Source organism: Leucopleurus acutus, assembly GCF_964270905.1.
Source record: "Leucopleurus acutus genome assembly, chromosome: 2".
In the NCBI taxonomy this organism is placed as follows: Eukaryota; Metazoa; Chordata; class Mammalia; order Artiodactyla; family Delphinidae; genus Leucopleurus; species Leucopleurus acutus.
In genome coordinates this window covers 126,271,504-126,288,276 of record NC_139143.1, presented here as the reverse complement: position 1 = coordinate 126,288,276, position 16,773 = coordinate 126,271,504, and the positions used below count along the sequence as shown (strand labels likewise).

The window sequence follows — 16,773 nt, the reverse complement described above, 5'->3', positions numbered from 1 at the left end:
TGCAGGGAACACAGGTTCAAGCCCTGGTCCGGGAAGATCCCACATGCCGCAGAGCACCTAAGCCCCTGCGCAACAACTACTGAGCCTGCGCTCTACAGCCCGTGAGCCACAACTACTAAGTCCGCATGCCACAACTACTGAAGCCCGCGCGCCTAGAACCCGTGCTCCTCAAAAAGAGAAGCCACTGCAATGAGAAGCCAGCACACCGCAATTAAGAATAGCACCCGCTCACCGCAACTAGAGAAAGCCCGTGCACAGCAACAAAGACCGAACACAGCCATAAATAAATAAATAAATTTATTTTTTTTAAAAAAGAACATTTTTCCCATTTCCATCCTGTGTAGTTATTGCATATATAGAGAAGCTACCAGTTTTATTCATCTTATAGCTGGCTATCTCACCAGATTCTCTTATTAATTCTACTGTTTGTAACTTGAGTGTCTTGGGTTTCCTAGATGTGCAATCATGTTGCTAGGACCCCTAAAAAGAGGTAAATAATTTGGCAATATGAAATGGTAATACTGAAATCTTGCCTACCTCCTCATTGTAAAATGCCATTTAAGTAACATACACAAGAAATTAATTACTCAAATGACTGAGATACATTCCTCTCTCTCTGCTATTTCTCAAGTTGCTCCTCATGTTACAGCCTCTGACCCTGTTCCTTCTCTCCTTCAGCTCCTAAACTGTGCCACCAGTGAGAGGCCCCAGCTTCTGATGGCTGGGTAGTAGGGAAAAAAGATAATCTGGCTCTCACTATACCATTAAATATATATATCCATCCATTCAGATATATACATACATGGCACAAGGCTAGATGCTGAAAAGAATATCAAGAAATCAAGGACATCCAGAAAGACAATCAAATATATCTATAAGACATGTGAATAAATAACATTATTTCAAATAAAAATGACACATGCTCCAAAACAGGCATAGGTAAAGCATGATTCAAGATTAGAAGAAAAGATATTTACTTATAGTATAAAAACATACTATTATTATAGGTGGAGCTTAGATATATACTACAATAATGCTATAATTTAAATATATTACATATTTAAAAGTTTTGTGGGATTGGCTGAACCTAATTATTACATGTATTATTACTATTCTCTTAGGGGAAAAAACCACTTTCAAATAATCCACTTATAAGTAAACTTCTAGCAACATAACTCATATGTTTCTTAAACATCACTTGGACAGACAATGGTAACAGTTCCAAAGTTGTAGTACTGTCAATAAAGGAACATAACAAGAGGAACAGATTATAAGAGTCTGGTTTAACAATGATCTTTCCTGATTACCTCCTGAGAATAAAATTAATTTTATTCAATAAAAAAAATAAATTTCTATCATGTATCTTAAAATTAAAATTTTATAAATTCAGTTACTACAAAAATTTCATTATAATGTTTAATAATTCAGTGTTAAAATTAATATAGCTTCTTATAATGCCAAGAATATCATCATAAAAATTTTCACCAGGGTCAAAGATTTTCATCTTTGAATTTATATAGTATATAATAGCAAAATGCAGCTCTTACATAAACCACAGTTTATTGGTTCACTCAAGCTGTAAAAATATGACTGACATTTCATCTGGTCAACCATCTTAAAGGTTAACTCTTGTTTCCTATTTCAGATTTTATTCTAGGTGAACTGTTCTGGGCAGATTCTATTTACCTATTCTGAACAAACCACAAACTGTTTCATTGCTCACTCTGACTATTAAGAACATACTGACTTGCTGCCTGCTCTGCTGTTTAATTCATTCATGCTGAGAGTCAGGCATGAAGACAGAATTTTAAATGTGACATTTGCAGCCTGTTAGGTCATTTAAGCTCTGACAACACCAGGGAATTCCTGACATATAACTGGACCTGATTACCAACCACAGATAGGCTACCAAAAGGGGCAAATTTCTTACCATTTTTGGTAATTTCTCATAGAATTTTAATATTCAATTTTAATGTCAATGAAAAGATCTATATAGCCAACATTTTAAAGTAAAAGCCTGTTTCTTTTAATAAACTCAACCTGGAACTTCTAATCAATCCATATCTGCTAAATAAAAATTCTTTTGATTGGCAAAGACATAAGGAAAAACTCATAATAATAATTAACATTCATGAAATTCTGACATTTAAGGGCTTTTAATATTTCCCATAATCTATAGCCTCCGAAAAATCTGGTAAGTCTAAAGGCCATAACTCTCACCAACAGATCACTTTTAAAATTCTTCGATTCTAGTCCAGCAGGGCAGACTTTATATGCTGTCAAAATTACAGTACCAAATCTAAGTTTAAAAACTTACCACACTGCCTTCTTTAAGATTACAGTTATGTAAAAGGGATGATAGAGTCATTAAAATTGGAAATGAAAAAATTACCCACATGACATTTAGAATTATACTTTACAAGAGGTGATAATGGGGTGGGGCAGAGGAAGTAGGGAGAGACTGCTTTTTCATTTTAGCTACTCAAAAAAATTATACCAAATGATATTTTTTCAACTTTTTCTTTGTCACTAACAAGTACCATATACAATGGTGCAAATGAGCGTTCTCTGAAATTAACACTTGTTAAGTAATGCGCAAAAGATAATTCTGATTCTACCCTGTATTTTATACAAGCAAGAATTCTACTGTTACACAGCAAGTAGCCTTTTAATATTGTGCTTTGAATGAGATTTCCAACTGTAATAGGTGGAGTCTAAATAGGGCTAGGCGGCCTGGAATACCTTTCAGCTATAGCACACTGATTCTGAAAAACCTAACAAAAGCAATTGCTTTTCAGAGATTAAAATTATTGTTTCTTTCAAAAGAACAAAATGGAAAGCAAACCTGGTGTATTATCTGAGCTACAGGAAGTTGTTCAGCATATTTCAGAGGTTCCATTAGTTCCTCATCCATCAGGTCTTTCTTATAGCTGGAAAAAAATTAAGAAACACAAAGCCAAGGTAAATATTATTTTTAAATATGCCAAATGTTTAAATATGCCAAATATGAAATATATTAAAAATATATATCAATATGAGATTCTGAAATAAGCAGTATTTGTCAATAATCTATGAAAAAACACCTAATGACAATTTTTAAATGACATAACCATGAATACATTCAGATTGCATTTAATTACTATTTAATAAAAGTAGCTAACATCACCTAATAGTCTCAGATTCTGTTTTTCACTCTGAGACTTAAAAATGTTTAAGAACTCCATGTTCACTGCATATGCTTTTTATCATAGTATTTAAATAAAGGTTTTCTAAACCTGGCTCCAACCATTCAAGCCTCATCTCCAGCAACTCCTTCTCTTCATCCAAGTCAATAGTTTCAGCCATTCCAACTAGTGGTCACCTGCCCGTGGGCTTGGCATCTCCATGATTCTGAGTTTCTCCACTGTGTTTCCTGTTTGGACCAACCACAACTCCTTCTTTCTTTACTCTTCTTTCAAATATAATAATTTATTTAGATGCATCTAGGTACATTTTTTTACCTCCTTGAAGACAAAAATTATGTCTTATTCTTCTTTGTATATCCAATGTTTACCATATTATACTCAATAAATGTTTGCTGAATGAATGTATGAATAAAGCGAAGACAACAATAATTCTGAGAGGTTATTCTACATGGAAAATATTTTCTTTAATATCTATATTTACAATGAGATGCAGAGTTGATACAACACATACCTAACAGGGTATAAAACAGTAAAGTGCAGAGTAGGAATAAAAAATAAAATCTCCCCCAAATGAAGAGAATTAGAAAAAATATTCTGAAAAAAGTATTGACCCTTTTCAAAATAGCAAATAAACATTAGATTCATTAGATTACAAAACAATAAGACCGAAACACATTTAAACTTTCACTTACCTTTTATTACTGTAAACTACACATCACCTTATCAACTTAAAATCAAATTTAAAAATTGAAACATTGAATTATCTTGAAAAATAATAAAACAAGACTAGTATAAGTCTCCAGGGCTGTAGTTAAGAATCTGATGATGAGAAATACGGAATCTCCCCCAGTAAAAAGGCAGATATACAAATAAGCACAAAATTTTGTATATAAGAGTATAAGAAACCTTTTAGCTAGGTAAAAGTTTGTGCATACTTTGCAGATTAGCATAAAAATAATTAATTTGGGGGAACTTTGAAGACTCTCACTAATGATGAAAAAAACTGTCTTAAAACATTGTTTTATATAGACAGAAAGTAGAACAGTGGTTTCCAGGGGCAAAGGAGGGGAGAAAGGGGAATTACTGTTTAATGGGTACAATTTCAGTATTAAAAGGTGATAAAAATTCTGGAGATAGTTGGTGGTGATGGTTACAGGATAATGTTAACATACTTAATGCCACTGAACTGCATACTTTAAAAGGGTTTAAATGGTCAATTTTATGTTTTGTATATGCTGTGGGCTGAACTGTGTCCCCTCAAAATTCATACGTTGAAGCCCTAACGTTGAGTACCTCAGAATGTGACTGTAATTGGAGACAGGATCTTTAAAAAGATGATTAAGGTTAAATGAGGTAATTAGGGTAGGTCCTAACCCAATATGACAGTGTCCTTACAAGAAGCTAGGATGCAGAGAAAGACAAAGTAAAGACCATGTGAAGACACCAGGAGAAGATTTGACCATCTATAAGTCAACAAGAGAGGCCTTATAAGAAAACAATCCTGCCAGCACCTTGACCTTGGACTTCTAGATTCCATAATTGTGAGGAAATAAATTTCCGTTGTTTAAGCCACTCAGTCTGTGGTACTTTGTTATGGCAGCCCTGGCAAGCTAATACAGTATATATTACCACAATTAAAAATAAAATAGAGTTCCGGGAAGATGGCGGAAGAGTAAGACGCGGAGATCACCTTCCTCTCCACAGATACACCAGAAATACATCTACGCGTGGAACAACTCCTACGGAGCACCTACTGAACGCTGGCAGAAGACCTCAGACCTCCCAAAAGGCAAGGAACCCCCCACGTACCTGGTTAGGGCAAAAGAAAAAACTAAACAGAGACAAAACAATAGGGACGGGCCCTGCACCAGCGGGAGAGAGCTGTGAAGGAGGAAAAGTGTCCACACACTAGGAGCCCCTTCGCGGGTGGAGACTTCGGGAGGCGGAGTGGGGGAGCTTGGGAGCCGCGGAGGAGAGCACAGCAACAGGGGTGCGGAGGGCAAAGCGGAGAGATTCCAGCGCAGAGGATCGCGCCGACCGGCACTCACCAGCCGAGAGGCTTGTCTGCTTGCCCGCCGGGGCGGGCGGGACTGGGAGCTGAGGCTCCGGCTTTTGTCGGAGCGCCGGGAGAGGACTGAGGTTGGCGGCGTGAACACAGCCTGCAGGGCGTTGGTGCTCCGCGGCTGGCCGGGAGAGAGTCTGGGGAGGGGTCTGGACCTGCCGAAGAGGCAAGAGACTTTTACGTCCCTCTTTGTTTCCTGGTGCACGAGGAGGGGGGATTGGGAACGCTGCTTGGGAGAGCTCCGGAGACGGGCGCGAGCCGCGGCTAAGAGTGCGGAGCCCAGAGACGGACATGGGACGCTAAGGCCGCTGCTGCCGCCGCCAGGAGGCCTGTGTGCGAGCGCAGGTCACTAGCCACACGCCCTTCCGGGGAGCCTGTGCAGCCCGCCGCTGCCGGGGTCCCGGGATCCGGGGACGGCTCCCCCGGGAGAGCGCACGGCGCGCCTCAGGCTGCAGCGTCACGCCGGCCTCTGCCGCTGCAGGCCCGCCCTGCACTCCGTGACCCTCCCTACCCCCCCGGCCTGGGTGAGCCAGAGCCTCCGAATCAGCGGCTCCTTTAACCCCGTCCTGTCTGAGCAAAGAACAGACGCCCTCCGGCGACCTACACGCACAGGCGGGGCCAAATCCAAAGCTGAGCCCCTGGGAGCTGTGAGAACAAAGAAGAGAAAGGGAAATCTCTTCCAGCAGCCTCAGAAGCAGCGGATTAAAGCTCCACAATCAACTTGATATACCCTGCATCTGTGGAATACCTGAATAGACAACGAATCATCCCAAATTAAGGAGCCCTGTGGATGAAAGGCTCTTGGGGCTGCAGCCAGGACTCAGTGCTGTGCCTCTGAGGTGGGAGAGCCAACTTCAGGACACTGGTCCACAAGAGGCCTCCCAGCTGCACATAATATCAAACAGCAAAAATCTCCGAGAGATCTCCATCTCAACGCCAGCACCCAGCTTCACTCAACGACCAGCAAGCTACAGTGCTGGACATCCTATGCCAAACAACTAGCAAGACAGGAACACAACCCCACCCATTAGCAGAGAGGCTGCCCAAAATCATAATAAGTCTACAGACACCCCAAAACACACCACCAGACGTGGACCTGCCCACCAGAAAGACAAGATCCAGCCTCATACACCAGAACACAGGCACTAGTACCCTACACCAGGAAGCCTACACAACCCACTGAACCAACCTTAGCCACTGGGGACAGAGTCAAAAAACAACAGGAACTACGAACCTTCAGCCTGCAAAAAAAAAAAAAAAAAAAGGAGACCCCAAACACAGTAAGATAAGCAAAATGAGAAGACAGAAAAACACACAGCAGATGAAGGAGCAAGATAAAAACCCACCAGACCTAACAAATGAAGAGGAAATAGGCAGTCTACCTGAAAAAGAATTCAGAATAATGATAGTAAGGTTGATCCGAAATCTTGGAGATAGAATGGACAATAGAATGGACAAATTGCAAGAATCAGTTAACAAGGACCTAGAAGAACTAAAGATGAAACAAGCAACGATGAACAACACAATAAATGAAATTAAAAGTACTCTAGATGGGATCAATAGCAGAATAACTGAGGCAGAAGAACGGATAAGTGACCTGGAAGATAAAATAGTGGAAATAACTACTGCAGAGCAGAATAAAGAAAAAAGAATGAAAAGAACTGAGGACAGTCTCAGAGACCTCTGGGACAACATTAAACGCACCAACATTCGAATTATAGGGGTTCCAGAAGAAGAAGAGAAAAAGAAAGGGACTGAGAAAATATTTGAAGAGATTATAGTTGAAAACTTCCCTAACATGGGAAAGGAAATAGTTAATCAAGTCCAGGAAGCACAGAGAGTCCCATACAGGATAAATCCAAGGAGAAATACGCCAAGACACATATTAATCAAACTGTCAAAAATTAAATACAAAGAAAACATATTAAAAGCAGCAAGGGAAAAACAACAAATAACACACAAGGGAATCCCCATAAGGTGAACAGCTGATCTTTCAGCAGAAACTCTGCAAGCCAGAAGGGAGTGGCAGGACATATTGAAAGTGTTGAAGGAGAAAAACCTGCAACCAAGATTACTCTACCCAGCAAGGATCTCATTCAGATTTGATGGAGAAATTAAAACCTTTACAGACAAGCAAAAGCTGAGAGAGTTCAGCACCACCAAACCAGCTCTACAACAACTGCTAAAGGAACTTCTCTAGGCAAGAAACACAAAAGAAGGAAAGGACCTACAATAACAAACCCAAAACAATGAAGAAAATGGGAATAGGAACACACATATCGATAATTACCTTAAATGTAAATGGACTAAATGCTCCCACCAAAAGACACAGATTGGCTGAATGGATACAAAAACAAGACCCATATATTTGCTGTCTACAAGAGACCCACTTCAGACCTAGAGACACATACAGACTGAAAGTAAGGGGATGGAAAAAGGTATTTCATGCAAGTGGAAACCAAAAGAAAGCTGGAGTAGCAATTCTCATATCAGACAAAATAGACTTTAAAACAAAGACTATTAGAAGAGACAAAGAAGGACACTACATAATGATCAAGGGATCAATCCAAGAGGAAGATATAACAATTGTAAATATTTATGCACCCAACATAGGTGCACCTCAATACATAAGGCAAATACTGACAACCATAAAAGGGGAAATCGACAGTAACACATTCATAGTAGGGGACTTTAACACCCCACTTTCACCAATGGACAGATCATCCAAAATGAAAATAAATAAGGAAACACAAGCTTTAAATGATACATTAAACGAGATAGAGTTAATTGATATTTATAGGACATTCCATCCAAAAACAACAGAATACACATTTTTCTCAAGTGCTCATGGAACATTCTCCAGGATAGATCATATCTTGGGTCACAAATCAAGCCTTGGTAAATTTAAGAAAATTGAAATTGTATCAAGTATCTTTTCTGACCACAACGCCATGAGACTAGATATCAATTACAGGAAAAGATCTGTAAAAAATACAAACACATGGAGGCTAAACAATACACTACTTAATAATGAAGATATCACTGAAGAAATCAAAGAGGAAATCAAAAAATACCTAGAAACAAATGACAATGGAGACACAACGACCCAAAACCTGTGGGATGCAGCAAAAGCAGTTCTGAGGGGGAAGTTTATAGCAATACAAGCCCACCTTAAGAAGCAGGAAGCATCTCGAATAAACAACCTAACCTTGCACCTCAAGCAATTAGAGAAAGAAGAACAAAAAAACCCCAAAGCTAGCAGAAGGAAAGAAATCATAAAAATCAGATCAGAAATAAATGAAAAAGAAATGAAGGAAACAATAGCAAAGATCAATAAAACTAAAAGCTGGTTCTTTGAGAAGATAAACAAAATAGATAAACCACTAGCCAGACTCATCAAGAAAAAAAGGGAGAAGACCCAAATCAATAGAATTAGAAATGAAAAAGGAGAGGTAACAACTGACACTGCAGAAATAAAAGAGATCATGAGAGATTACTACAAGCAACTCTATGCCAATAAAATGGACAATCTGGAAGAAATGGACAAATTCTTAGAGAGGCACAACCTGCCAAGACTGAATCAGGAAGAAATAGAAAATATGAACAGACCAATCACAAGCACTGAAATTGAAACTGTGATTAAAAATCTTCCAACAAAGAAAAGCCCAGGACCAGATGGCTTCACAGGCGAATTCTATCAAACATTTAGAGAAGAGCTAACACCTATCCTTCTCAAACTCTTCCAAAATATAGCAGAGGGAGGAACACTCCCAAACTCCTTCTACGAGGCCACCATCACCTTGATACCAAAACCAGACAAGGATGTCACAAAGAAAGAAAACTACAGGCCAATATCACTGATGAACATAGATGCAAAAATCCTCAACAAAATACTAGCAAACAGAATCCAACAGCACATTAAAAAGATCATACACCATGATCAAGTGGGGTTTATTCCAGGAATGCAAGGATTCTTCAATATACGCAAATCTATCAATGTGATAAACCATATTAACAAACTGAAGGAGAAAAACCATATGATCATCTCAATAGATGCAGAGAAAGCTTTTGACAAAATTCAACACCCATTTATGATAAAAACCCTGCAGAAAGTAGGCATAGAGGGAACTTTCCTCAACATAATAAAGGCCATATATGACAAGCCCACAGCAAACATCATCCTCAATGGTGAAAAACTGAAAGCATTTCCACTAAGATCAGGAACAAGACAAGGTTGCCCACTCTCACCACTCTTATTCAACATAGTTTTGGAAGTTTTAGCCACAGCAATCAGAGAAGAAAAGGAAATAAAAGGAATCCAAATCGGAAAAGAAGAAGTAAAGCTGTCACTGTTTGCAGATGACATGATCCTATACATAGAGAACCCTAAAGATGCTACCAGAAAACTACTAGAGCTAATCAATGAATTTGGTAAAGTGGCAGGATACAAAATTAATGCACAGAAATCTCTGGCATTCCTATATACTAATGATGAAAAATCTGAAAGTGAAATCAAGAAAACACTCCCATTTACCATTGCAACAAAAAGAATAAAATATCTAGGAATAAACCTACCTAAGGAGACAAAAGATCTGTATGCAGAAAATTATAAGACACTGATGAAAGAAATTAAAGATGATACAAATAGATGGAGAGATATACCATGTTCTTGGATTGGAAGAATCAACATTGTGAAAATGACTCTACTACCGAAAGCAATCTATAGATTCAATGCAATCCCTATCAAACTACCACTGGCATTTTTCACAGAACTAGAACAAAAAATTTTGCAATTTGTATGGAAACACAAAAGACCCCGAATAGCCAAAGCAATCTTGAGAACGAAAGAAGGAACTGGAGGAATCAGGCTCCCAGACTTCAGACTATACTACAAAGCTACAGTTATCAAGACGGTATGGTACTGGCACAAAAACAGAAAGATAGATCAATGGAACAGGATAGAAAGCCCAGAGATAAACCCACGCACATATGGTCACCTTATCTTTGACAAAGGAGGCAGAAATGTACAGTGGAGAAAGGACAGCCTATTCAATAAGTGGTGCTGGGAAAACTGGACAGCTACATGTAAAAGTATGAAATTAGATCACTCCCTAACACCGTACACAAAAATAAGCTCAAAATGGATTAAAGACCTAAATGTAAGGCCAGAAACTATCAAACTCTTAGAGGAAAACATAGGCAGAACACTCTATGACATAAATCACAGCAAGGTCCTTTTTGACCCAACTCCTAGAGAAATGGAAATAAAACAAGAGTAAACAAATGGGACCTAATGAAACTTAAAAGCTTTTGCGCAGCAAAGGAAACCATAAAGAAGACCAAAAGACAACCCTCAGAATGGGAGAAAATATTTGCAAATGAAGCAACTGACAAAGGATTGATCTCCAAAATTTATAAGCAGCTCATGCAGCTTAATAACAAAAAAACAAACAACCCAATCCAAAAATGGGCAGAAGACCTAAATAGACATTTCTCCAAAGAAGATATACAGAGTGCCAACAAACACATGAAAGAATGCTCAACATCACTAATCATGAGAGAAATGCAAATCAAAACTACAATGAGATATCATCTCACACCAGTCAGAATGGCCTTCATCAAAAAATCTAGAAACAATAAATGCTGGAGAGGGTGTGGAGAAAAGGGAACCCTCTTACACTGTTGGTGGGAATGTAAATTGATACAGCCACTGTGGAGAACAGTATGGAGGTTCCTTAAAAAGCTACAAATAGAACTACCATATGACCCAGCAATCCCACTACTGGGCATATACCCTGAGAAAACCATAATTCAAAAAGAGTCATGTACCAAAATGTTCATTGCAGCTCTATTTACAATAGCCCAGAGATGGAAACAACCTAAGTGTCCATCATCGGATGAATGGATAAAGAAGATGTGGCACATATATACAATGGAATATTACTCAGCCATAAAAAGAGACGAAATTGAGCTATTTGTAATGAGGTGGATAGACCTAGAGTCTGTCATACAGAGTGAAGTAAGTCAGAAAGAGAGAGACAAATACCGTATGCTAACACATATATATGGAATTTAAAAAAAAAAAATGTCATGAAAAACCTAGGGGTGAAACAGGAATAAAGACACAGACTTACTAGAGAATGGACTTGAGGCTACGGGGAGGGGGAAGGGTAAACGGTGACAAAGCGATAAAGAGACATGGACATATATACACTACCAAACGTAAGGTAGATAGCTAGTGGGAAGCAGCCGCATAGCACAGGGAGATCAGCTCGGTGCTTTGTGACCGCCTGGAGGGGTGGGATAGGGAGGGTGGGAGGGAGGGAGACGCAAGCGGGAAGAGATATGGGAATATATGTATATATATAACTGATTCATTTTGTTGTGAAGCTGAAACTAACATACCATTGTAAAGCAATTATACTCCAATAAAGATGTTAAAAAAAAATAATAATAAAATAAAATAAATATTCATTGACCAAAAAACCCACATTATTTTTAAATATTTCATAATGTACATTTAAAAAGTCTCTCTACATTTTTAGGTATATAAAACATATACCAAGCAACAAAAGGAAAATAGATATATTGAATATTATCAAAATTTAAAATTTTTGTGCTTCAAAGGACACTACCAAGAAAGTGAAAAAACCCCAAAAATGGGAGAAAATTTTTGTAAGTCATATACTTGAAAAGATTTGTATCAAAAATATATTATAGGAAAAAAAATAAAAAAAAAAATATATATATATATTATAGGAACCTAATGAAACTTAAAAGTTTTTGCACAGCAAAGGAAACCATAAACAAGACGAAAAGAGAACCCTCAGAATGGGAGAAAATATTTGCAAATGAAGCAACTGACAAAGGATTAATCTCCAAAATTTTCAAGCAGCTCATGCAGCTCAATATCAAAAAAACAAACAACCCAAACCAAAAATGGGCAGAAGACCTAAATACACATTTCTCCAAAGAAGATATACAGATTGCCAACAAACACATGAAAGCATGCTCAACATCACTAATCATTAGAGAAATGCAAATCAAAATTACAATGAGGTATCACCTCACACCAGTAAGAATGGCCATCCTCAAAAAATCTACAAACACTAAATGCTGGAGAAGGTTGGAGAAAAGCGAGCACTTTTCACTGTTGGTGGGAATGTAAATTGATAAAGCCACTATGGAGAACAGTATGGAGTTTCCTTAAAAAACTAAATATAAAACTACCATATGACCCAGCAATCCCACTACTGAGCATATAACCTGAGAAAACCATAATTCGAAAAGAGTCATGTACCACAGTGTTCATTGCAGCTCTATTTACAATAGCCAGGACATGGAAGCTACCTAAGTGTCCTTCGACAGACGAATGGATAAAGAAGATGTGGCACATATATACAGTGGAATATTATTCAGCCATAAAAAGAAACGAAATTGAGTTATTTGTAGTGAGGTGGATGGACCTAGAGTCTGTCATAGAGAGTGAAGTCAGAAAGAGAAAAACAAATACCATATGCTAACACATATATATGGAATCTAAAAAAAAAAAAAATGGTTCTGAAGAACCTAGGGGCACGACAGGAATAAAGACACAGACGTAGAGAATGGACTTGAGGACACAGGGAGGGGGAAGGGTAAGCTGGGACAAAGTGAGAGAGTGGCAATGGACATATATAACACTACCAAATGTAAAATAGATAGCTAGTGGGAAGCAGCCACATAGCACAGGGAGATCAGCTTGGTGCTTTGTGACCACCTAGAGGAGTGGGATAGGGAGGATGGGAGGGTGGGAGGCAGGGAGATGCAAGAGGGAAGAGATATGGGGATATATGTATATGTATAGCTGATTCACTTTGTTATAAAGCAGAAACTAAGACACCATTGTAAAGCAATTATACTCCAATAAAAATGTTTAAAAAAAAAAAGTCTTGCAGTTGTTTAGAAAATTTTCAAAGGAATTCCCTAGCGGTCCAGTGGTTAGGACTCAGCACTTTCACTGCTGGGGCCAGGTTTGGTCCCTTTTTGGGGAACTAAGATCCCTCAAGCTGTGTGTGACCAAAAAAAGAAAAGAAAAATTTCAAACCTATTCTTGGTTGATGCATACTGAAGTGTTTAGATGTGAACTGTCATGATATCTGCAACTTAACTTTCAAATGGTTCAGAAAAAATAAAACAAAAGAAAATGAGGAAAATGAATGAGTTTGAAATTTTTTGTAACAACTACTTCACAGATTTTTTTCCAGTAATTGATATCTAGTCTCATAACATTGTGGTCGGAAAAGATACTTGATACAATTTCAATTGTCTTAAATTTACCAGGGCTTGATTTGTGACCCAAGATATGATTTAACCTGGAGAATGTTCCATGAGCACTTCAGAAGAAAGTGTATTGTTGTTTTTGGATGGAATGTCCTAAAAATAAAATTAAGTCCATCTTGTTTAAAGTATCATTTAAAGCTTGTGTTTCCTTTTTTATTTTCAGTTTGGATTATCTGTCCATTGGTGAAAGTGGGGTGTTAAAGGCCCCTACTATGATTGTGTTCCTGTCGATTTCCCCTTTTTTTTTTTTTTTTGCAGTACGTGGGCCTCTCACTGTTGTGGCCTCTCCCGTTGTGGAGCACAGGCTCCGGACGCGCAGGCTCAGCGGTCATGGCTCACGGGCCCAGCCGCTCCGAGGCACGTGGGATCTTCCCAGACCGGGGCACGAACCCACGTCCCCTGCATTGGCAGGCGGACTCTCAACCACTGCGCCACCAGGGAAGTCCTCGATTTCCCCTTTTATGGCTGTTAGCATTTGCCTTATGTATTGAGGTGCTCCTATGTTGGGTGCATAAATATTTACAGTTGTTATATCTTCTTGGATTGATCCCCTGATCATTATGTTGTGTCCTTCTTTGTCTCTTGTAATAGTCTTTATTTTAAAGTCTATTTTGTCTGATATGAGAATTGCTACTCCAGCTTTCTTTTGATTTCCATCTGCATGGACAATCTTTTTCCATCCCCTCACTAGCAGTCTGCATGTGTCCCTAGGTCTGAAGTGGCTCTCTTGTAGACAGCATATATACGGGTCTTGTTTTTGTGTCCATTCAGCCAGTCTATGTCTTTTGGTTGAAGCATTTAACCCATTTACATGTAAGGTAGTTATCGATATGTATATTCCTATTGCTATTTTATTAATTGTTTGGGGTTTGTTATTGTAGATCTTTTCCTTCTCTTGTGTTTCCTGCCTAGAGAAGTTCCCTTAGCATTTGTTGTAAAGCTGGTTTGATGGTGAATTCTCTCAGCTTTTGCTTGTCTGTAAAAGTTTTAATTTCTCCATCAAATCTGAATGAGATCCTTGCTGGGTAGAGTAACCTTGGTTGTAGGTTCTTCCCTTTCATCACTCTAAATATGTCCTGCCACTCCCTTCTGGCTTGCAGAGTTTCTGCTTAAAGATCAGCTGATAACCTTATGGGGATTCCCTCATAAGTTATTTGTTGTTTCTCCCTTGCTGCTTTTAATATTTTTTTTTGTATTTAATTTTTGAGAGTTTGATTAATATGTGTCTTTGCGTGCTTCTCCTTGGATTTATCCTGTATGGAACTCTGTGCTTCGCGGACTTGGTTAACTATTTCCTTTCCCATATTAGGGAAGTTTTCAACTATAATCTCTTCAAATATTTTCTCAGTCCCTTTCTTTTTCTCTTCTTCTTCTGGGACCCCTATAATTCAAATGTTGGCACATTTATGTTGTCCTAGAGGTCTCTGAGACTGTCCTCAATTCTTTTCATTCTTTTTTCTTTATTCTGCTCTACAGTAGTTATGTCCACTATTTTATCTTCCAGGTCACTTATCCATTCTCTGCCTCAGTTATTCTGCTACTGATTCCTTCTAGAGAATTTTTAATTTCATTTATTGTGTTGTTCATCATTGTTTGTTGGCTCTTTAGTTCCTCTAGGTTCTTTTAAACTTTTCTTGTATTTTCTCCATTCTATTTCCAAGATTTTGGATCATCCTTACTATCATCACTCTGAGTTCTTTTTCAGGTAGACTGCCCATTTCCTCTTCATTTGTTTGGTCTGGTGGGTTTTCACCTTGCTCCTTCATCTGCTGCACATTTCTCTGTCTTCTCATTTTGTTTAACTTACTGTGTTTGGGGTCTCCTTTTCACAGACTGCAGGTTAGTAGTTCCTGTTGTTTTTGGTGTCTGCCCCCAGAGCCTAAGGTTGGTTCAGTGGGTTGTGTAGCCTTCCTGGTAGAGGGGACTGGTGCCTGTGTTCTGGTGGATGAGGCTGGATCTTGTCTTTCTGGTGGGCAGGTCCACGTGGTGTGTTTTGGGGTGTCTGTGAACCGATTATGATTTCAGGCAGCCTCTCTGCTAATGGGTGTGGTCATGTTCCTGTCTTGCTAGTTGTCTGGCACAGGGTGTCCAGCACTGTAGTTTGCTGGTCATTGAATGGAGCTGGGTCTTTGCACTGAGATGGAGATCTCTGGGAGAGCTTTAGCCGTTTAATATTACTTGGAGCCGGGAGGTCTCTGGTAGACCAATGTCCTGAACTCAGCTCTCCCACCTCAGAGGCTCTGGCCTGACACCTGGCCGGAGCACCAAGACCCTGTCAGCCACACAGCTCAGAAGGAAAGAGAGAAGGAAAGGAAGGAAGGAAGGAAAGGAAGGAAAGGAAGGGAGGGAGGGAGGGAGGGAGGAGGGGAGGGAGGGAGGGAGGGAGGGAGGGAGGGAGGGAGGGAGGGAGGGAGGAAGGAAGGAAGGAAGGAAAAGTTATTAAAATAAAAAATAATTTTTAAAAATTTAAAAATTAATAAAAGAAGAAAAAAAGGAGAGCAACCAAACGAAAAAACAAATCCACCAATGATAACAAGTGCTAAAAACTATACTAAAAAAAAGACAGAACCCTAAGACAAATGGTAAAAGCAAAGTTATACAAAGTCACACAAAGAAGCATACACATACACACTGACAAAAAGAGAAAAAGGAAAAAGATATATATATTGTTGCTCCCAAAGCCCACCTCCTCAATTTGGGATGATTCATTGTCTATTCAGGTATTCCACAGATGCAGGGTACATCAAGTTGATTGTGGAGATTTAATCCGCTGCTCCTGAGGCTGCTGGGAGAAATTTCCCTTTCTCTTCTTTGTTCGCACAGCTCCCGGGTTCGGCTTTGGATTTGGCCCCGCCTCTGCGTGTACATCGCCTGAGGGCGTCTGTTCTTCGGACGGGGTTAAAGGAGCAGCTGATTCGGGGGCTCTGGCTCACTCAGGCCGGGGTGAGGGAGGGGTACGGATGTGTGGCGAGCCTGTGGCAGCAGAGGCCAGCGTGATGTTGCACCAGCCTGAGGCGCGCCATGCGTTCTCCCAGGGAAGTTGTCCCTGGATCATGGGACCCTGGCAGTGGCAGGCTGCACAGGCTCCCGGGAGGGGAGGTGTGGATAGTGACCTGTGCTCGCACACAGGCTTCTTGGTGGCTGGAGCAGCAGCCTTAGCGTCCCATGCCCGTCTCTGGGGTCTGCGCTGATAGCCGTGGCTCG

At 39.5% G+C, this 16,773-nt stretch overlaps 1 protein-coding gene across 1 annotated transcript in view; it reads right to left on the bottom strand.

Annotated features, from left to right (window-relative positions):
• PIGK (phosphatidylinositol glycan anchor biosynthesis class K) overlaps positions 1-16,773 on the bottom strand; it is a 143,963-nt gene that overhangs the window by 36,146 nt on the left and 91,044 nt on the right. The window contains exon 10 of the mRNA XM_082863410.1: positions 2,846-2,930. Within this exon, the coding sequence (XP_082719536.1) occupies positions 2,846-2,930 (85 nt within the window). The remainder of the gene's footprint in view (positions 1-2,845; positions 2,931-16,773) is intronic.